The 24029-nt window shown below is 37.1% G+C and overlaps 1 protein-coding gene across 1 annotated transcript in view; it reads right to left on the bottom strand.

The window, feature by feature from the left end:
• PDE10A (phosphodiesterase 10A) overlaps positions 1-24029 on the bottom strand; it is a 194757-nt gene that overhangs the window by 65638 nt on the left and 105090 nt on the right. The window contains exons 3-4 of the mRNA XM_040598856.1: positions 14187-14215; positions 1982-2102 (exon numbers count right to left, since the gene is read on the bottom strand). Coding sequence (XP_040454790.1) covers positions 1982-2102; positions 14187-14215 — 150 coding nt within the window. The remainder of the gene's footprint in view (positions 1-1981; positions 2103-14186; positions 14216-24029) is intronic.

Below are 24029 nucleotides of genomic sequence, written 5' to 3'. Positions count from 1 at the left end.
AGCAATAAAAAAAAAAAAAAAAAGAAATAATTGTACTCACAGGGGGAAATTGAACTGACACAAGATCTTTGGGGTGAAACCACAGATTCACTTCCACTTAGGACAAACATCAAAAGTTCTAAAAGTGAAGGTCTACTGCTGTGTCCCTTGACACTTCCCAGACTCTACAAAGCTAGAGACAGGAGGTATTTCTTGTTTTCCCCACTGTCATTTACCACATTCTAGAATTCTAGAAAATTAGAAACCATCTCTTTATACATCTTATTCTTATTCTGAGGCCTAATGTCTGTAAATTCAAATTAATTCATATGACAGTATAGAAATAACATAAGGATATGTATTTACAATATAATCAGCCAGATAACATCATAAATTCTCAGTAAAATAAATACCATTTATGGTTAGCTATGTTTGTCCCTGCCTTGATAGAAAATGATGAAAAATAGCAAAAATAAAATGTTGTAAATATTGCCATAAAAATGTGTTTCAAAACAAACTTCCTGTTTTCTGCACCTGCTCCATATTAAAAACACTGACGCTACCCAGAAAGTTTTTACTTGTCAGATTTCTGCCAGATTCAGATTGCTGTATGAAACAGGGTAAAGTCAAATTCCTTAAACTCCCAAAAGTTTGAAGCCAACCAACCATCACAACTTATCGCTAAAATAAAAACTCCCAAAATCAGAAGAGGATACAGCACTTCACTTTACACAACAGACATTAATACTGTAAGTTTGTCTGTCTTCCTAACAGTTAATAAACATTCTAACCAGTAAATGTACATATCTGATACCCATTTTTTCTATGAATGAAAACAATAATTCATTTAGTACATTTCAGGGGAGTGAATATACTTGTGTGCAATCAAATCAATTGACTTTGTGCATTCCTTCAGCAAAATGAAAAAAATCGCACTGTGTAGTTACTTGCTTATTGTCAACTGTGTAACACCAAGGAGAGTTCATGGCATTTGCATTCAGATTTTAAATCCTTCAGCTTTACTTAAGTACGTAAGCATATTGAGTTATGAGGCAAACGAGCACTGTAAAGGAAATTTTAAACATATAATCTCATCTGCTTTACAAAAGAAAACAAATAACTATAAAAAAAAAAAATATATATATATATATATATAACCCTGCCTCCTATAATTTCTCACTTGCTGTGTATTAACAAAATACAGTCTGATTTGCTGTGAGCTGGACACTGATATCCAAATAAACACTTAAACAAAATCAGTAAACAGAAGTGATCCTTTTAAAAAAACGTGTATGTAAACCAGAACTATTAGTCATCATTAAAAAATGATGAAGTAGCAGGGATTGTAAAACCTTTCCAAAGAGTTGACTGAAATCTATACTGGACAAAGCTACTGATACTTCCTATTGAAGTCTGAGTAGATCCACCCTGGTTATAAAGATGCCAAATTACACTTTACTGTTAGTAGGATTTTTTTTGTTGTTGTTTTTATTTTTAAATTTTTGATCATGTATAGTATTTTCTTACCACAAAAGGTACTTACATTATAACCATTTTTTCCTATCTAAACAACTAAATGTAATTTGAGATCACACAAAAGTTCTGCCCTTTCAGTAACATCTCAGTTTTCTTTCAAAAGGAGTTCAAGTATGCAGTGATACTACTGATAGGGTGGTGGGTTTTTTTGTTTGGTTTTTTGGTTTGGTTGTGTTGTTGTTTTTTTTTACTTTCAATGTTGACATTGCAACACCATCATGACCAGAATAGTCTATTCTTTGGCTCATTTAACAGGGGACTCTGATTTTGCAACTGGGTACTCAAAAATGAAATACACTCAAGTGCAGTCAGGGATTCACTGAGGGACAGAAGGCAAAGTAATTTCATACTGAGACAACATCCAAAGAAAACACTGTTATCCCTCAATACCTGTCTTTATTAATTAAACCACATAAGAAATGTGCTGTGTAAGTAACAATTCAGAGACATCTACTCTCTTTCTTACCTATTTTAATGATGCTGCTCAGTTCATACAGAAGTAGTTGGTTATCTCCTCCTGTATCCAGGCGTTGTTCTATGTAGCTGTTCAATTCGTACACTACACCTTGCATATTCGTATCCTGGTACTACGGAAGCAAAGATGAGGAGAACATTTTTAGAATAACTCTGATTTATTTTGCAGATTTTATACATGTAAATTCACTACAAATAGTAAGTTGAGATTTTTATACCACATCAATCGTGACTGTCCTAATCCGGCTGCCTGAAGAACTGAGTCACTGCCAAGCAAAAGGCACAGCGCTCCACTCTATGCTCCATTAGATAGTTGTTCAAAGTGTCCTGAGTACGCCACTATGCAATTAATAATCACCTAAACTTGTCCAAGGTCACACGACAATGCCTCAAGAAGGAATTGAGAGATGCGACAATTATAAGGTAAGCAATCTTCAATCCCTCCTTTTCAGCTCCTACTCCACCACAAAAGGAGGCAACTCGCTACCTTTGCCAGCATCTCCCACCTCAACTTCATGAACCAAAAGACAAAACTGTGCCAATCACCAGAGCCTTGAGGTGTAGCTCAAGGCACTCAGCCTTCCAAATACAGCAGCAGTTATCACCAACAGACTGAAGAACAGAAATCGCGTGAGTCAAAATCATGCTAGCTGCTGTGGCCTAACAGGAACTTGCTTCAACTAAGACAGCAGACAAAGCCAGAAAGACATTATAAATCAGTTTGGATATTTAGATGGGAGCAATGGGGTGCTGGCTGCTGGTATGATGAAACAGCAGGACGTAGCTAAAACTTCCTAGGAAAGGAGATGCAGCCTCCCTTCAGGGGCCCAGCTGCATTTGGTTATCTGGTTCCTGAGTCCCAAAACCAAGTCCTGAAGGGCTGATAACTCTGGCAGTAAGTGTGCATGTGTAGCACGACAGCATCAAGAACAATACTTTCACAGAAAGCAATACTTGGCAGTAAGTAAAGATTCATTACCCTGCCCAAAACTGGTAATGTGGTAACTGAAGAAAGTAATATGGTCAATTACTTACTGAATTCAGTGACGCAGTAAATTATGTTGCTTAAACTAAAAATGAAGCTGGTGATATTTAGACAAATTAATGTTGCTTGAAAGACTAAGACTGACTCTCCTACTCATTCATATTTTACAGCAAAATGTAATATAGACTGGACAAATGTAAACAGTACTATAGAAAATGCCACTAAAGTTCAGAGTACAACAGTCTACCACCACTCTCACGTTTATGTGCATATATGTAATTCTGCTCCACATCTCTCTAGATCTTCTCTGCAACTTGGTAAAACCTCTGACACTTACTGATGGATTAAGCACATAACTTACACAATATATTCCATGATGTAACTTTTATTCCCACTAATACTTGTATTAGTGTTGTTGCACTCCTTGTACAACACACTATGTCATGAATACAGAGCATACGGCCATGTATTTAGGACACATTTGCTGCCTTCATCTCAAAAAAAACCCAAACTCTACCAACAGAAAACCCAAGTGCTTGCTGGATAATATCAATCCCCAATTCCATTAAATTAAGCAGATCTTAATATTGACTTTAAAATGGCTCCTAAAAATATACAACCTTTGTCATGACCCCTTCTTAACACATGGTGGTGTATTAATCTCTTGCTCCAGATGGACATATTAGAACATTTGAGACCTAGGGTGTGCCTGAAATTTTCTCAATGTATAATAAACTCAACGCTTCATAATTCTTTCTATAAATCCATGTGGTGATTATAAATCTGGACAGCAACGTAAGGTCACACTGCATACATGCATAAATTGCTTGAAGTCTTGTGTTTACAATACAGCATACCATTACTGTTATTAGCACCGTATGGCAGCTGGCAAGCTTCCATTGACTGTCCTCTGTTGTGTCCCAAATTTACTACTGTATCATTCTTTAAAGGGAGAAAACAATAACATCGTTTCATGAAAGCGGAATTTTTATACTTAGAATACAGCCATAAGTAGCCATATAACAGGAAAATGCTGAATGAGTCTATATTATTCATATGTGTTAACCCATATCTGCAAAAGTATGTGTAGCCACATATCCTAAAGCAACAACAGCTAATCAAGCACACATGCATAAAGCCTTTATCATGTGGAAAAATGCCTTCTCAGAACTTGGAAATGAATATATATGTCTTGGCCTGTGATGCACAGTCAGGACTTAAATCAAATCTTCAAAGGTTAAAGCTAATACATTAAGTGAATGCATCATCAAAATGAGCCCACTGGCATAACAGCCGTGGCAGAATAATAACTTCCCCTGTAATCAAGCAGCAGTTCTGCGTGCATAGTAATTACATAATAAGCTCTGTGCCCTTTATCCTCACCTCTGCAACATATGCTTGCAAACATTTTGTAAGCAGGGCAAATCATTGCATGCATCCATGTTACTAAAAAGATGGCAGCTGCGTAATACATACAATTGTAATATGGCAGATTTGTATTATCAACAATCTGTGGATCCACCGCTGGCCAGATGAATAGAATTTGTCCAGATTCACAATTAAGTAATTCTATGACTTAGATCAACCACCAGCAATGTCATGCTGTAAAATGCTTTTTTAGTTTTATTATGGTGGAGTGAAAGAGGTTTATTTATTTGGTTCTAGGCATTTTAGATTGAATAACCACAATTACGTTTGCTTGAAAAGCCACAATATTCTTTATGAAACCATGTATTTAAACACCGAATAAATCACCAACAAACCCTGGTACAAGCACTATCCAATGCAGTTACTAACACAGACCTGCACATATTTGGGTATTTAACTAAAACTTAACTTGAGGGAAGTAATTCATAAAAAAAATTCAACATGCTTGGTGGAAAAAAATACTTATTTGTCACCATATATGGCATAAGTACTGTTTCTTCATTTGTTTATAATAGTTTTGTTTGCAATTTAAACATCATTAATGCTCAAGTACTTTTACTTAATTCATTCTTCCCGTTGTTGATCTCCTTCTATTAAAGATTCAGTGTCTACAAGTATTTTGACCTATTTACTGTAAAATTCTGAATTTCAGTGACATTACATTAAAATAATTCAAGTGGACTACAAGCTGGTTTAGCACTATCATACTACTATCATACTGGCATCATATTTCTAGTAGCTGCATATATATAATGCTATGAAAAAGATACAACAATTAAGAAGGGAAATCCTGTTATAAATATTCATATTCAAATTTATAAATATGAAATAACTTTTTTGCAGGATTTATATGAAAATATTTCTATGGTTATTTGTCTTTAGAATATTGTGGTGCAACAGAAGACAGCAACTCATGACAAGTGATTTAAGAATAACGCTGTGCCTTAGCTCTAAACAGAGAGGCTGAGAATCATAAAAATTTTATTCCATGAATGGAGATACTGAAATATCCATAGAGTGAGATTAATTTTAAGCATTCATTCTGAACAATTAAGACACACACAAAAAAATATTCAAGGGAAATTTAAGCATTCAGTCTGAATGATTAAGGCACCAAAAAAAAAATATTCAAGGATACATTTTAATCCAAAGTAAACTTAATGAATGACAAACTGAAATGAAGGTTAATTTCCACACTTTCATGCTTATAAGGTAGCTGGGCCAGGGGCAGTTTATACTCCTGCAGAAAAGAAAAAGCCCTTCTGCTGCAGCAAAAAGCCTTCATTAATACAGCACAGGGTCAATAAGTGCCAACATAATCCAGAAGTTGATCTGTTTTCTCTGTAAATTCTTAAAATGTCTTCTGAATAGCAATAAGAAAAGCAAGTTCCTATGCAATACTTACTCCCTACTACAGAGCTCTTTCTCCGCAGCAACAATTGCCTGGTTCTGCAACAGAAACATGTCCTTCCACAGTCCTCATAGTGCATGACATTGTTGCAGGCTAGGAGGAGTTAGAATAAACAAACAGCCCAAATTCCACATAACGTGGAGAAGGATGGCCAAATGTACTTTGGGGATGCAGAACTTCATTAGATGAGGAGAGGGGAAAAAAACCTAAAACCTAACTGTGAAAACCACAAAACATGGGGGAAACATCCACATCCAGAGAGATTCCTCTTGATGTTGCTTATTTTCCGTCTGTAATCTAGGCATCTTGGGCTGGTGTCAGAGGACGTCAGAGGGAACCATAAGACAGAGCTCTTTGTCAGCTGGCACTGGAGGCCGCTAGCCAGCCACGGGGCTGTAAGAGCCATAGTACCGCCTTCTGGAGGTGGCTGTGAACTCCTGTCTCATTACAGGCTCAGCGGGGAAGGACAGCACACATGTTTTCCCCAGGGAAAGAAAGAAGGTACTGACCTGTTATATTAGTATGCCTTGCAAACAGGCTTTTGGGAACACAAAGACCAACTCTTTATTAAGCATTTTCTTAAACATTTTCAAGGCTTTTTACCCGCCCTTTCAAGTATTATCCAATGGAGATGTAGCAAGGCCCTGGGAAAGCAGTAGGGATCTTCATAATCAGTGCTCCAGGTCCAGCCCCTGGTGCCATCCCAGCCTTCCCCCACTCCATCTGCTGTGCAGGAGGAGCTGGGAGGTGAGGGGCACAGCCTCACCACTGTGCAGGCTGGCTGGACAGAGCCTGCAATGAGGACATCAGCAGTGCCGAGCAAGCTAATGTTATACATGTGTCCAGTGCCACCCCATCCATTTGCAAGGCACTCTAGAGGTGTCAGAGGGGCCACACCATGGGGGAGTGTAGGCTATTCTGTCCCAGAACACTTGAAACTGAGGCCATAAATGAAATGAGACATGTAAGCAGGCAAAAAAAAACCCAAACCAATAAAACAAAACAACAACCACCACCAAAAAAAAACAGCCTCAAAAACCTAAGGACAAAAAAGCTTCGTAAGATCAAAATGACAATGACATTCTTAAAAAAAAAAAAAAAAAAAAGGCTAACCCAGCAGTTCAGGTAAGAAGCAATTCCTGGACAAGGATTAGGATCCATTCAGACAAACAGCGGCTCTTGTAAGGAGCCTCAGTTTTTGAAGGGTGCTAAATCACTAAGAACAAAGGATGTACATAGGCCACACAGATTGCATATAGACACAGGAGTTAAAAATACCTATTCTCTCTTTTGTTACATCAAGTAGTATTTCAGATAACCAGCTAATGCTTTGTCAAACCACCTAAATTAATCTGTTGACAGCATCAAGACTTGCATGTAATGAATCCAAGTGACTCTGTGCAGCACTTTATACAAAACAATGTCTTTTTGACAGGGACTGGATTTCACCACAAATAAAATCATGAGATCAGAAATGTGAAGACAACCTGCACCCAGACTTCTTCAGTCTTCTGCTTTCTTCTCTATGAAGTATACTACAGAACATCAGCAAGCTGCTAAACCCAAAATGACCCAAATCTTCCGATAAACTTCCAGCCAACACAAGTTTTCTTTCCCTTAAAACTACAGTTGGCAACAAGAATCATCGGGAACAAATTCAAAGATGAGCTAAAAAAAGGTCAAATAATAATAAAAAAAAGACTGCATTTGTTTGCAGTCTTAATGGTCTGAACATTTGCTTGTCATTTGATTGAGATGTCAATCTAAACTATTTCATGCTAGGTATGCTCATACTAGACCAGAGGTATAAAATGACTGGTCTTACTTAGGGATGTTATATATATTCAATGCCATTGATACCTGCTTTATAAAGGAATAATTTCCAACAGCAACACTTTTGTACTACTTAAAAACAAGCATTGCAGTCACAAAAATAAACAAACAAAATTGTTTGATGCCTTTTGTTGAAATAGAGCATTATGAAAAACCCAGATCACCAGTTACCACCCTGATTTACAAGACTCACTCTATATAATTTTCTGGTTGCCTCTATAATTTATTTTCTGGGAGGATCATCAATACTCAATTACTGTATCTCTTTTAAAGAAATAGTATATTTCCTTTAAGATTTTTTGCACCATAACTTTATTTGCCCACATAATAAGCAGGTTTTTAAACTGAAAAATATCCTGTCCTCTCTCTATGGGGTTTTTTCCCTCCCCCCTGCAAAGTAATGCATAACTAGAGAGGAACATATTGGCGATCAAATCCAGCCTGTTGCAGGCAAAAGGAGCCTTTTAAGAGATGTCATATTTAAAAGTACCTAGAACGTGCATTCCATGTGTCACTACACTTTACCATAATGAGTATTCAGACATCCCATTTAGAAACCAAAAAAGCCAGACCTGTTTCACCTGAAAGTCACCTACTTCTTTAAATGCAAGAAATTGTTGTATTTTAGTTATAGTAATGTTACTGCATTTCTGATGACCAATGGGTATAAAAAGAGAAATGCTGGTAGAAAAAAAGCCGAAGTATTTAATTAAACCAATAATAAAATTGGGAAAAGGACACCAACTTTTATTTGGGTCACTTTTCACTTTCATGTGTACATAACTTGGGCTCTGTACATGTTTGATATGTATGTTTACATGTACTGCTACCTTCTCTAGGCCTGGCACTTCCACTGGCTGCAATATCTTGTATTGTTTAGCTGCAATGATGGCTAGTTTGCATCTTGCATAGAAACCGTTGTCTCACATTTTTGAGCACAGATAACGAAGAGGCAACTGTGTCCTAATAACAGTGAAGCACATCTAAACTGCACATACGAAGAACCAAAAGTATGGATCTGGACTTCATTCCAGAAAAAGCAAAAAAAAGATCCACAAAAAAACAAACAAAACAAAACCAATCAAAAAAACCCCAACAAAAACCCAAAACAAACCCCAAACCTAGAGAAAAGGAATAGAACTGTTTGCTTGCTTCAAGGTGGAAATGCTGAGCTGAAGGATGTCAAATGCTTAGACTGAAAAAGTAGAGGGAATGTGGCGAGCAAGCTTACAGTGCAGAGATGGCTTTCAGAGGAGCAGTGAGCTTGGAGAGGAAACTCAGAAAAAAGGTATCTCTGCTCCAAATAATCAGAAAAGGTAACTGGGGTTGGCTGGAGTAACCAGTTTTATTTAAACTTGGACACTGGAAAGCGAGAAGCTATAAAGAGCAGACTTAGCTGAGGTGATTAATTTTAATGCTTGTACATAGCCTCAGAGAAAACTGCTTCCACAAGCATTTGTCTGACGTCTGTTCTTCTTGTTTTGACTGGAGAGGACATGGGTTAGAACTTGCTCAGTAAATAAAGTTTAGCATTGCAGCACGGTACACAGGTATTTATGAATTGTTTGTTCACACATCAAGCATTGTTCACGACAAAAGCAAAGAAGGGAAAATATGAGATGACATTTGGCAGGACGGGCCCTATGATGTCAAAAGATGAAAACCATCTCTTTCACTCCACGTAGCAAAGGTTCACTAATTTTGAAGGCATGTCTTTCCCAATCTGTTTACGTAGCTGATTTCCAAGTCTTGGAGAGATGGTGAACACCTTCCCTAGAAGAAGCTTCCTGCCAAATAGCCCCCATCCACTGACATCCAATTCTAATCTTTCCATCAGCTCCTTCCCTCTTGTCAAATGGTAACACTGAAATAAACTGCTTCACTAGTAATAGGAAAAATACTTAATAAAAAGCAAAGCCTTGGCTTACGAGAAAAGAACGTTATGGTCATATAGAAGTAACCACATAAGCTGTTATTAACTGTAAGGCTCATAAAACTGCATGAATATCTCAATTATATCACCTCTCCAGATTATATAATAAAACAGCATAACGAGCTTCATTTTAACTTGACAAGGCTGGATACTGCTCCTCTCTTTAAAAAGCTTTTTATAAAATCACATTCCTTCCTAATACTTGACTTGCAAGAACTCTAAAGACATCATGTACAAAATTAAAAATAAACTTCCTCATTTTCCTACCACTGTTGCTTATCACTACCACCGTATCCACAAGATTTTCTTTATAAAGAAATCAGCTTATACAAGCATCATCTTCTTGTGACAATGGGTGCAATGCCATTTGCATCACTTCTAAAGGCTAAATACATATGTTTGCTCTAGTTCCCCTAACTTTTTGATTAATTTGTCACAGTCTTCAGTTCTGGGACTGTGCAAAAACATTTAAATTCCATCTTTAATAAGGAAATACTACAAAGAATGAGATTGTTTTGCCAATGTGTCATAAAAAGCTCAAACTTTTATTACCAGTTGCATAGTGAAGATACATGCAATTACTGCAACTGTTTACTGAAAACACACTTGCTAATTCTGTAACTGTCAGTGACATACTGTGCTGGGTGCTAGCTGGTGCCAAGGCAGCTGCCAAAAGCTGAAGTCCAAAAAGGGGAAAGGAGAGGATTAAAGTATTACTCCTGTTTCCAAGAATAAAGTACTATAAATGAGCTAGTCACTTGCTAGGTAATAATTTTCTGGTGTTTATATGGTAAACTTCTGCAAAGTGAATTGCTGTTGGCATCACCGGAGTTTACAAAGCAAAGGTACTTGCCAAAGGCAGCTTCACTGGAAGGGCCGTTCAAGTAAACATGGAATGGAAAGTCATTAGGCAAAATGAACAACAGCTAATTTTGCTATGATCGTATCAGGAACATTAAGTATTTCTGTTTAAACTTCAGAATCTGAGGTACAAAAGAGCACACAGTGATCACGGGAAACTTAGCAGCACGTAGAACAAAATCCTGGCTATAGTTCACGTAGGAATGGGGTTATTTTTGCCAACTGAAAAGAATAACATGTTTCCAATGCACACTGTTTTCACTAGTACTGTCAAAGAAATATCTCTTTAGCCTAGATGTACATGAATACGTACACACTTAGTGCTCATACTAACACTTCTTTATTCCAATGCACACTGTTTTCACTAGTACTGTCAAAGAAATATCTCTTTAGCCTAGATATGCATGAATACATACGCACTTGGTGCTCAAACTCACACTCCTCTACTTGTGTTTCTTTTGTGGGTAAAACAGCTCAAAGTAAAAAATTCAGCTTAAGTTTTCTTCATCAAACAGTTCAATATCTGGTTTTCTTTCTGAAATCCCTCTGCCCAGAAAACCATTTCTGTAGCTAGGATGGATGGGATCAGCCAACACACATCTGCACAATAAGTAAGCAGAAGAAACTCAGTATTTCCAAGGATGTTCCCAATTCTACATCATGTGAAGAGGAGGTTCGGTCCCCAGTTACATATATTTCATAAACACTGGAATCTAGCATGCAGAAAAAAGTTCACAGGTTCACTGTTTGGTCACAGAAACTCATGAGATATTTTATAATCAGAGTTGTTCTTATGCCAAAAGCAGTCTGCAGGAATCGGGAAATCTTCCCCACCCCCCATCCAACAGCTACTGCATCAGGCCAGTGGAATAACTAAACAACTAAACACCAAAACATTGACTAAAATTGCCATGAGTAGACTGGGTTTAAAAACAAAACATTTTTAAAAGCTTCTTTTCTATTATACAAATCTCAAAATTTAAAATATGTGGAAGGTTTCATCTACTCCTTGTTTCAAAACCATGCAACGTAATGCTGATAGCTAAGATTGCTACTTTAGCTTCATTTTTCTACTAAGCTGCTAAAAATGGCAAAAGATTAAAAATGCAGTTCCCTATACAACAGCGTTTTTCAGAACTTCCTCTGTTTTCAAAGCACTGAACTGCAATACAAACCCTTGAAAATACTGGAATTTCCTTCCAATAATTCAAGAGCTAAAAGTTTGGTTTTGTTTTTGGTTTGTTTGTTTTTTTTTTTAACCCAGAAATCTGGACAACATTCATCCCACTGCATTTTGCTGATAAAAAGAAAAAAAGGCAAATGAATGACAAGTTCAGTATTTAGAGCCCCCCGAACATACAGAAATGTGTATGTTTATAAAGAAAAAAGGTGAGGTTTTTTAGGGGGAGAAAGGGGTTAAATATATTTAACAAAAAATATCTTCAATTTAAATTTTTTGTCCTGCATAAGCACAACAAAAAAAGGAGAGGATTGAAAAAAGTTGTCACAGCATATGACTATGAATGTTTTAATGTTTTCACTCTGCCCAACATTGAAAAATGGGGGGGTGGGGGTGGGGGTGGGGCGGAAATCAGTGGTGAAAAATACATTTTATCGGCATATTTCTACTTTGGTTCCTAGTTAATACAACATTTTAAACCTGTTAGTGATTTAATTCTGCAATAAATTTCCTCTCACTTTTGCTTCCCTATGATATAAGCTCCTTCTTGCAGACATTTTCAGGAATTAAAAATGTAACACTTAATGACTTTAAAACTCATAATTCTTCAGTCAGCATGAATATGTCGTTTTGTCTGAGAAACATTACTCACGTGCAGAACTTTCCTAATTTAAATTCCCATTTATGTTCAGATTTTAATTAAACTGGCATTTGTTTGAGCTGCTGCTGCTGAGGAAAGAGGTTGTACTACAAGGGTCTATATTGTTATGTATGGCGTTATTCAAAAATACTACAAACTTACAAACATCTTCATTTGTAGTAAGGTGCATTACCAAGAGCCCTCAAATATTTTACTTTAAATAAAAAACCCAGTAGTGTAACACGGTATACACACAAAGTGCACAATGACTGATAGCTAAAAATACCCAAGGGGGACAACGTTTACTTAAGAACTTCTGAAGTATCATCTGCGTTCGGCTGACTCCAGGACTTCACGTGACAGCCCATCCATTTTCAGGATAACTCCAAGTCACTGTATGTGACTGAGGGGCTGAGATGGCTGGGACCAGCATGCCTCAGAGATGGGGGGGTCGCTGGGCAGGGCAGACTCAGGCGCGTTCTGGGCTCCAGAACTTGCTTTTTTTGCGCCTTAAACAGCTCAAATGTGGTAACCTAGATAGGATTTGTAACTCATTTTATAGAGTTTTAGGTAAAACATGAATCTGATTACCAAATTCATGACAATTAAAAGGAATTTTCTTCCACATAAATGAGTACTACTTCTGAGATTTTTAGGCAGATATTTACTTACTTTGAAATCAAAACAATATGTAAGATATACTAATAACCATAATCTTTTGTTATACCTGTTGAATAATAAGGGATGACCAAAAACCGTGTTAACAATTAATAAATTACTAAAACATACTAATTTTTACCTAAATTCTCAACACCCTTATACATCCTGAGCATATCATGTATACAGAGAACATCTGCTTTAATAAACTCATTTTAGACATCATTTAATCTCTTTTTCATTGTCTCCTAAGAGGTGAATTTCAGTTCCCCTTTCTGCCAGCCCCTTGCTCTCAGGGTTACCCAGCTGAGGTTTCCACTGCCAGCCTGTTTCCACCCCTTCCTTACCCTAGTATTTTCCAAAGGACTTCCACTGAGAGCAAGACCACCCAACCAGCTTTTGCACCCTTTCAATTAGTGTTATTTTTAATATGTGTCTAATGATACTGTGTTTCTCCTGGGAACATGCAATACTTTACACAAGACACTGAAGAAGAGCTGGGCAACAGGACTGCAATTTCACCTCAGAAAGCTCTAAGTGGCTCCCTCATCTTATTTGAAATAACATTTGGGTGCTTCAGGCTGACTGGACACATCTAAGGGCAACAGATTGTCCTGTACTGATCTTTTGTCACTCCCAGCAAAGGCACTAGTTTCTCACTGATCCCCCTAACTAGTCCTCCACGATAGATTGGCATTCTGCAGGACAGTGTCAATCAGAGGTAAGGTTAGAGTTGCGAATTCATTACTACACATGTGGGGTTTTTTTAAGATTTTACGTTACATTTCATACAGTACACTGCAAAACTTTTCAGATTAAAGAATTTAGCTTATCTGTACCACAGCACATCTCAAAGGGAGTTATTAGATCAGGCATATTCCTTCCCTTGTTTCCTCTTATGCTTGCCATCTCTCAAGGCAGTAACACTGATTAAATAGTCTGCCGTTATGCTCAAAGTCCCATGATTTCCCTGGTTTCCGTGAAGTAACTTTTTAAAACTACATCATGAAAATAACAGTGAGAACTCTAAATTTGTTAATGCAAAATACCTTTTAATTTATTTACAGCCAATCAAGTGTTCTTAATGTTTACTTTACTTATTAACTGTTCTCTAATCAGTCAGTACACCAATTTCTTTTCTCTGGAGACCTACTGCGTCCAGGGAATAGAGTCGGATCTTGATCAGAGACTGCACAAAAATCATCTCAAGTGAACAGTGGGCCTCAGAGACTACACTTCTTTACAGAGAGGATAGAGAGCGGCACTTACCCTGCTGACTTCTTTAGGAGTCGATTCATCTAAGAGAAAACAAAACAAACAATTAGGCACTCAAGGAAGTTTCCAGGCTGAATGAAGAACAAGATGCCACACATCAAACAATTTTTGCACCTTTGTATAAAACTTTTCTAACATGGTTCAATAAAGTAATTGAAATATCCTGAGACCGGTGTGCAGCTGCAATCTTTACGCTTCTAAATCTAAAAATGAATTTAAATTAGGGTAAAGTATTCAGGAATTCTGTCCTGACTTAATAAGAACACAAAATTTCCCACATTTCTTAAGTCAACTCACAGGCCAGCTAAACCAACAAGTCTTGTACCATTCTTCTACATTTACATTCCAACTCAGTATGGCACAGTCGGAGAAGTAAAGGCCTTTTGCTACCAAACACATGCCACCAACATCCCACATGTGCAAGAGAGTGAGTAGGCTTAGACTTTCTGTTCTGAAGATCAAAGATGCTATTCCTGTTGACCTCTTTGCATGTGGAAAAAAAGCCTTGTGACTATAAGAATAGAAGAGTATCACCAATGTGATCTGGCATAACACAATAAAAGCACATAGATTACAGGTTTTATATATATATATATATATATATATATACACACACACACACACACAAACACTATCATGTTTTGTGCTTTCAAATACAAGCAGACTATCATGCATTTTTTGTAATGTAAATATGTAAAGATAAACACAGATACAATACCAGAGCACTAGCTAAAACACTAAGGTATTTCGGAAAATAAAGGGAAAGCAGTTACATAGTAAGAACGCATCTGCCATAGGAAGAGTTTCCAACTTCCAGTTCAACCACACCAAAAACAGTTTAAGCACACCTTTACAAACTTCCAGTTGGCTAGCTTCTGAAAACATGAAGGGAACTATTTGTAACCTTTTATTTGATGCTAGGAATCAAATTGCTATGCTTTGGAAATACAATTTTAAGTCACCAAATAGATTTAATCTCACAGAATACATGTATTTTGATACATCTTTATTGGAGTGGATTTTCGGATGTCTGTCAAACATAGTATCACCTAGGCTGCTTAATAGCAGATACACCATATTTTCTCCAAAATCATCCCCAGGTGAAGGAGAGATCTTAAGGTGCCCCTTGAGAATAGCACATTCACTGGTATTTCAAGGTTATTACCAGCATAGGCTCTTCATATCTTGCCATTTAAGATGAACTTTTAAACAATAAACCTAGAAAAAAGTCTAGAAAATTAATTCAAGAATGTCTAGAAAAAAAATTCAAATTTCCAATGAAAGAACCCTACATAATACAGATTTCTCCTCAAAACTGAGTGATACCAAGTAAAATTATGTATTTCACAACTATAAGTGAGTATTAGTCTTCTCTTACCCCCAAATCAAATCATATAGCAGTAATTTACACATGCAGAACACAGACATAAACTTAAATGAGCTGTTTAAGGTAGTTCTGTTGTTTGCAATGCAATGTATAACATACTCTGCAATCTTCAGTGATGTTATCTTCCTTGACCAGATGAATCTACACACCAGTTACGAGACCAGCCAAAGCTAGAATCAAAATCCATCTCCGCCACTACCTGATGTCTGACAGGGAGCAGCAGCAGATGTGAACAGCAGAAAACAGTGATGACATAATGATGCTTTCTGTGGAGCATACGCTCAGTTTTCAGTAACCAACTGATCAAACATTTCTTGAACCAGTGGTGACATTTTTCTGTTTAAAAGACTAGGATGAGGTTTTCATCCTCACACTTTCAGGCAGCAGGAGGGATGTCAGGTTTTGTTGTTTTGTGATTGTTGTTTTTCCCAACCTGAGCCACCATCCCTCAGCATTCACACCACTCTCCAAGTTTCATGGTTTAAACACTTACTATGAGAAAAGCTGTCTCTCTTTTCTTTTGAATGTGCACATTGCAAACTTCATCTCATGCTGTCTGTTCACCTTATCTATGGAGCCTGTGACTCTACAAATCTGTCAAACAAGCTTTTCTCTGCATCACGCCCCATCAAAACCTTTCCTGGCTTGAGAGGTCTGGTCTGATTTGCTGCTGGTGCCAAGCAAGCCGCTCAGCACTGCTGGGTGCTATCACTGCTCCTACTACCTCTATCCCACTGCATCCTTCTGGGATGGAAAGTCCAGAACTACAGGCAATACAGCAGCTCCGGAAAACATAATGGGGACATACAGGATGACACAGGGATGATTTAGGGGTTTTCTCTCTATTTGAAAAGAATAATTCCAAACATTTTACCTGTATCTTGATGGTTCCTGAACACTGGGCTAATATTTTCAAACGTTTATACATTGTAATACCAATATCTCTCTCCAGAACACTAACAACTAATTAAGAGCCCACTACTGTATATGTAAAATTAGAAACATCCGCCCCCATGTAAAGTAGCCAGTATTTATCAGTATTAACTTTGTCAGCTGTTTTATCTCTGTTACTTTGTACTTTTAGCACCCTGAATAACTTCATACCCTAAAAAAACCCCACCAAAACCAAAATTATCTTCAACCCTGTATGTATCCACTTAACAAAATCATGCACATGTATGCTGAACAGCATGGGTAAATCATAATAGTAATCTTCCTCTACTGGAACAAAATGAATTTATTGTAATATACCTAGTAAAAATGACCACCACAATCTTACGGCTTTCACACTATTGTGAGATGTAACTGCCGCTGCAGTTTCCAATGATAGACAGAGGATAGATTAAATGCACCAAATCTAAAGCTTACTAAACAGTATAAAAGTTTACGTAATCTCTATTTGAGCCACCATAAAAATTTTCAGTCCTCCAATATCAGAAAGACCAGTTAAGCACTTCCAATTCTCTGAGATCCTTGACAATGCAATTTCATAGTCTGAGCAGGATGTTACAAATGCCACCAACCCAACATGAAACTTCCCACACATATATAACACTGTGCTTTAATTTGTACATGAGATACACAGGTGTCACTCCCGCCTTGCAATTCATTGTTAATTCCCTTACTTATAACAAAGAATAATTCCTGTACTTATAATATTTATATTTATTTAGATTAAAGGAATCATTCTTTCATTAAGTAATTGCATAAAGGTAACATATGAAAACTCCATCCAGGTCTAGTTCCATTTTTGCTGGGTAAAAGACATGAAAATGGACAGATGGTCATTATATCAAAAAACTTATTTCTTTCTGTGAGAAAATTAAAAGAAATATGCTAACAGATCAGGAAGGGAAAAAATAATACCTATGGAATTCAATAAAGATACATTTTATGGAACAATTATTAGAGCAAATACTTTTTCGTAATAAAAAAATAGATATAATCAATATGCCATTTTTTGAGAATAAACAAAGTGTTTGGGAGGTTTGGTATTAAAAATCCACAGATAAGGTTTGCAATTCAGGGATTATGTACTGGTGCGAAAAATGGAAGATTTTTTAGGGGAAGAAGGAAAGCAAAAGATGAAGGGGAGAGGGAAAAAACAGCATGGAATACTCTAATACATCTAGGTGAAATTACTACACAATGAACTAGAAAATAATTCTCCCTATTAAAATAAATGAAAAGCCTAACAAGACACCACCACCCTCACCCTGCCCCTCAAGAGTAAAGGAAGAAACGTGACCTGAAGTGAATCAAAATGCTTTTCTGGAGATGCAGTCTTTATGGTCCAGGTGCACGCCAAGTAACACGTATACCTCACTGCTGGCACCACCTTGCTGTGGTTTCATCCACAGGAGAAAATGCTTATTAGCATCTGCACTGAGGGAAATAAATACCCTGGGAGAAAGCAAGTGTTTGTGAAAGAGATCACACTAATGCTCCAGTCACTAGAAACTTTTCAGCTGGAGCTCACTTCTTTAAACATCACACACAATCAACCAATGCACCTGAATAACTGTCACTCTCTCAATCCCATTTGCTGGTAGTATTGCTGTCCGCAGAATTTAGGAGGATAACGTGTATTTTTTGTGATACCCGAGATAATTATTAAAACAGAGTAGTACAAGAAAAATGTGTGATTTTGTTCTAGCACTCTGAATATGCCAACGCCGTTCTTAATTTCAAAAATAAAGTGATGAATTCTTGAAAAGTAGTCACTCTACACGCATATGTTAACTTGGCTGCACTGCTCAGTCGAGGCTGTATCAAGCTGTATTTTTAACATCATGATTCTCAACGTCACCTGATGCACAGTGAGATAGGTAGTCAACAGCAGTGCGATGGGAGCAGCTCAGAAGAGAACATAAGCTGAGCAAGAGGTAATTTTGCCCTCCAGAGGCACTAGGCATTCATCAGTAAATCTAGCAGAATGTCCTGATTTAGCTGGTGCTATAAACTGTGTTTGTTGTTCATGTCTTCTTAATTTGAGCATAAGCACACACATACCACAACTAAAAAAAAAAAACAAAAACAAAAACCAACAAACAAACAAACAGAAAACTGTGGGGAACTGGACTAGATTTCAAGGGCTTCCCCACCTCCATACACGAGACCAAAACCCTTGCACCAGCAATAATGTTCTACCCCTCTGTGAGCTGGTTCAGTCCTCCAAATGTACAGAATATGGTTCACTTTCTAAACTTTCAAAACCAGGTTAACTATTCTAGACCACAAGAATACAGTTACATTTGGTTTTATCTTGACACCTTTGCAAACATTACTATTTAAATAGCTCTCTTCAGAGGTTAGTGACATCAGGAGGAGGCACTGAAGAATGAGAAATGTTCCATGATAAGATTTGGGTTTTTAAAAAAAATTAAAAACTGACAAACCTTAATAACCTCAACTTTACTACCTATACAATTCTAATCAACAACTGCACAGCACACGACAGATATACATAATAACTAGTATGATAATTAAAGACAACATCCATCTGGAAAAGTTTCCATACAAAACCAAGGCAAGCAAGATAGGAAGAAGCAGACAACAAGAAAAGGAACCAACAGGAAAAAATACTCTACAGAGGATTTTCCATTTGGCACAGCATAAATGAGGCCAGGTTTGGTATTTGGCACAATTTACACAAGGCCAGGTTTAGTATAATTTGGGGTTCTCTTTTAGGTGGGGGGTGAAGAGGTGTTAAAATGTGTAATAGTTAATTTAATAGGAAAAATAATATTTTACTTCACATATTCAAAAAAAAAGAATCTCTTTTCATACTTGTCTTCTACACATCTGGGTGTTTTGTTTTGTTTTGTTTTTAAAGTGATCTTCCGACAATTCCAAGATGCTAAGCCAGAGTAGTCACAAAGACAACTGTGATGCAAAGCAAGCTTTCAGCATCTGTGATATGATATTCTGATGCATTTATCAAGGAAGCAATAATTCTAATCCCTAGTTAGTTTTATCAGAAGAACTCTTTTGGAAAAATAGTATTGTGCTTTCTCCCTGGTCTTATGCAGTTTTCTGCACTGCGTACTTAAATACTGCTGCTGGCCCACCATTGTTGATGACAGCAAACAAATGCTTAGGATTAATTCTGTTTATGAGATCCCAGATAGCTGTACAGTCACAGTTTCCCAAGGAATGTTTCCCCACACAGCAGATGTCAGATTGACCTAATAATTTTTCTTTTAAAAATTTGCTTTAGGCTAATAAAACACAAGTTGTTTGGAATGCAATTAGACCAGCATAAATATCTTTGCTTTTATTTCTCCCTTAAGTGTCATACACACACATATCAATACAAATTCCACATCAATATGTATGGACTGGTTAAAGACTGATCTCACCACCATGAGATAAAAGTTTACCATGTTTAATTTATTTCTGTAGTAGAATGGCATCAATCAGATGAGTTGGTCAGTCTAATTGCAGTTTGCATCCTTGCTTGAGACGCTCTGCATCCTTATTTTAGACACCTTGCATCTGGCAGCCTATGCTTCCACTCAATTTGTAAGATCTTTCAAAGACACCTTAGCTGAGGACGAGCTTCCTAAAGTGGCAACTATCACACGTATGTAATGGAAATGCTTAAGCCGCCACTCAAAAATGTTCTTACTTCTTAATGCACAATTTCACTGAGAGCACCTGAGCAGCTCTCCTGACTTTCAACTGTCTGGATTTATTTCACAATTCAGAAGCACTTGTAACATTACTTCATAGAAAACTAACTGAGACAGTTTTTTTAGACAGACTTAGACATTGAAAAGGAATATTCATTAGTATTGATCCCTGGTGGCACAGTAGGTTTCTTTCCTTCAAGAGGAGAAAACATGAATTCTAGCTTTTTTTACAACAGTAAGATCCACATTTTTAAAAGTTCCTGACAAAGGATACTTAATTCTTCCTCTTCTTAAACAACAAAGTAACGGATCAGAAAATAAGTCCTGAACCAAGACTTCATTGAAGATGGTCAGCACAGAACCATATTGTCTGCCAGGTGTCCTAAAATTTTTGTACATTCCTTTGCATATAAGCAAATAGAGCCCTACACAAAATAGGAGCCAGGAGACAGCATGTTTGACTTCGTTAGACACACTTAAGTGTTTGGAAGTTTATTGTTTTCTGTGGTCTTAGTCCTCACAAAACAGATGGAACTTCTGGAGCAATTTTGCAGGACAGCCAGAAAATTTCCAAAAGGGACTTTCTGAAAGTATCACCAGCCCATGGTAAGAACAGAAAGGCACACAGAGGATCCAAATTTTCCTCGTTTCTGAAATTGCTTAGCAGTACAAAGCTTATTGATATAGGCTTCGCCCTTTCTGTATCCACAGATGGAAAATTCTCAACTGTATACTTGATGTTATAATTTAGGCTAACATAAACAGGGTATTTCCACAAAACTATGATCCAGAAAATTGTTTTATAATTAACATAGACTTATCTTCTCACTTCTGTTTAAATAGCGGGACAATGGATGTGCCTCTGAACTTGTGGAATAATACCATCAACACATCAGCTCCAAGTTTCATAAAAATCCGTAAAAGTCTCTCCAATTGAAATCAACTCAGCAAAAATCATGTTAGAACCTGGTCTCTGACCACCAGGAAGAAACTTAATGGTTTCCAGCAGTGAACATACTTCACCATGTTTTATGGTAATTAGCCTATGACTTCATATCCTACTCAACGTGACTGTTGAATGAAGGGAGCATTAAATGGGTTACCTCATCTATCTTATCAGTCAATGAGGTGCAATCACCATTGTTTATTACTGGAATACAGCCACTAGACAATGGGCTTACAATTTTGTTTCATACTTACCATATACACCTACCTCTTTTTGCCTCTATCTACCACTTTCCTTTCCTGACACTGAATCCTGTTTGGCATTCACTGCACTACCTGTTGTAGGCAGCTTTCTTTGAAGTTGATTACAGGTCTTGCAAATGTATTTGGTGAAGCAAGTCTCTCACCCAGTAGAGTAATACAATTTCAGTATCACTCTTGATAAATCAGACTTGATTTTCTCCTGGTTTTTGGTCCCAGAACCCTGCTGGTTGCCAGGTATAAGGTATCCTTATAGCTTACTGTAACTGATGGATTTCAGAAACAGCATTACACTACTAAGTGGTTCTCTCACTGCTGAATAGAGCTGTTCCTTCACTTTTTAATGTGTTTCAAACACACTGCACAAAGGTTGGAGTTTTATTGTGTTCAGAAGGTGTTTTCAATGAGAGGGAAAAAATTACATCGCTGTTGGTTCAAATACTGAGACGTACACCTTTAAGCAATGCCATTGAAATCAATAGGACTGCTACAGCTTGCACTGGAAACCAGAAATGCTTTTATGTATTAAATGTCATGGTATGCCTATTATGTATAGTGATCCAGGGCTGAAGGAGATCATTAAAAAAGAACACTACTCAAAGCAGGTCCTACAAAGCTCCAACAACCTGAGAAAGCCACACTGGATCTTGTCCATTGCAAGACATTTGGATATTTTACAAACACACATTATTATGCATGCTTTTTGGACCCTGCTGAGCCTCTTGGGTTTGGCTTGTTCATTCCTAGTCCATGAATCCCTCTTTCTGACTGATAAACTGTCTGGAGGATTTTAAGGAAAGGCACTTCCTCCTCCTTCCCCAACATCTGTATACAGCTTGCCTATCCTCCACCCTCAGCCCGACGCAGCAGGGGACGGATCGCAGAACGCACACAGCTCCGTGCCATGAAGTTCCAGTCCCTGGCACAGAGTGAGGCTTGAAAGCTTTGTTGGCCCAAACAGGCCAAGAAATTTCAGCAGGTTCTCAGCCTCTGGAGCAGGAAATACTGCATATGGCTCAGTGACAGCGAGAGAATATAATAATCTTACACTTAAATGTAATGTTACACTTACCTTGGGGAAAAAAAGCATCAGATACCAAGATTTTTACTATGCTTTCTCTCTTTAATTCTTTGTATATTGTTCTCATCCCTACCTTTTTGTTTACTGTATTCTCACCTCTTTCTGTTCAGAAACATAGGATCTTTTAAGGGAAAAACATGTCCATGTAATAAAACTATAAGCTATCACATTCGTATGAAGTTGTTTAAAATTTTCAAATTCTACTGTTTATCTGCTATAGAGACCCTAAAGCAGAACAAGAAGCTTTGCTGCCTGCCTGATTTTCTGATTTCTGTGTCTCTGACTACATTGAAAACAAATGTTGTGTTACTGAACTTTGCAGTAAAATCCTCAACATCTGCAGAAAAATCAAGACTGAGCAGTTTTCTTCTCTTTAGACCAGCTGACAAATGAAACAAAAGAAAATGCCCCAGAGGAAAAGTTTGCTAACGTCAACAAGGGTAAAGGATCATTAGAGCTTGAGATGATAGGTTACCACATGGGAGGGTGTAGTGATCCGATGTAAACCATTTACGTCAGGGGAATCGTTTCAATCCCTCTGAAGAAACCCTACTTTAACTCCAATGGACATACATTTGTATTAGAGATGCATTTTATTTATTTTACCCTGGAGACTGAAAACTGAAAAACTGAGAAAATGTTGGATAATACTGAAGAAGAAAAAGTAACAGAATAAAATTTACAAATAAAGCCTTTTTGCTTTTAGGATATTTCAGCTGATTTGTTTGTAATCATAATCAAGCTCTCAGCTACTGTGTGTTGAGTGTTACAGAATAATGATGTGCAGATAATTCAGGACATTGGAGTCTGCAAAATTGCATGTTACACTAACACAAAAAATAGACTGAAACCAAGAGAAAATAGAACTATTTACTACTTATCCATACCACTACCATGACTGAAACATTTTGCTTGCAAGGAGGAGATTGTTTGAAAAAAAATAAAAATATATAATTATAACTTCAGTGAATGTCAAGGAACAGAATATGTAACTACAAAATTATAGCTAGCTTTCTGTGAAAGATAAAGACGGTATCATCTGAATTTCTAAACTAGACAGTTTTACAATAAGAAGACTTATAATGACAGATAATTATAATCCACAGGAACTATACAGGAAAAAACAACAACAAAATTTATCTTTTTGGCTGCTGCACAACAACAACAACAAAAAGAATCCAAAACATGTTACAGAGTTCAGTATTCTTATACCAACATTTCAACAAATGCAAAATTTTAACTCTGCCTAGTAGCAGGTACAGTAGTAAAGATACTAGGCCAGACTTAGAAAAATTTTCAGGCAGCAATACATGCACTACGATTTCCAAAAGTCTAAACAAGTCAGGTTCCCAGTTCCTTGAAAGGAAAGGAAGTTCAGTAACCCAGCTATGAGTAGGCATGATGATTTACCACGGCTCAAGTGAGAATGATAATTCACTAAGTTGTGGGGACTCAGCCACTTGTGACTCTATAGGATCATCTGAAGGCTCTCCACTACATAATGAATCTCTGATTTAACATGTGAAATG

This window comes from Falco naumanni, chromosome 6, assembly GCF_017639655.2.
Source record: "Falco naumanni isolate bFalNau1 chromosome 6, bFalNau1.pat, whole genome shotgun sequence".
NCBI lineage: Eukaryota > Metazoa > Chordata > Aves > Falconiformes > Falconidae > Falco > Falco naumanni.
Note: the sequence above shows the minus strand (reverse complement) of the source record. Positions and strands in the feature narration are given on the sequence as shown.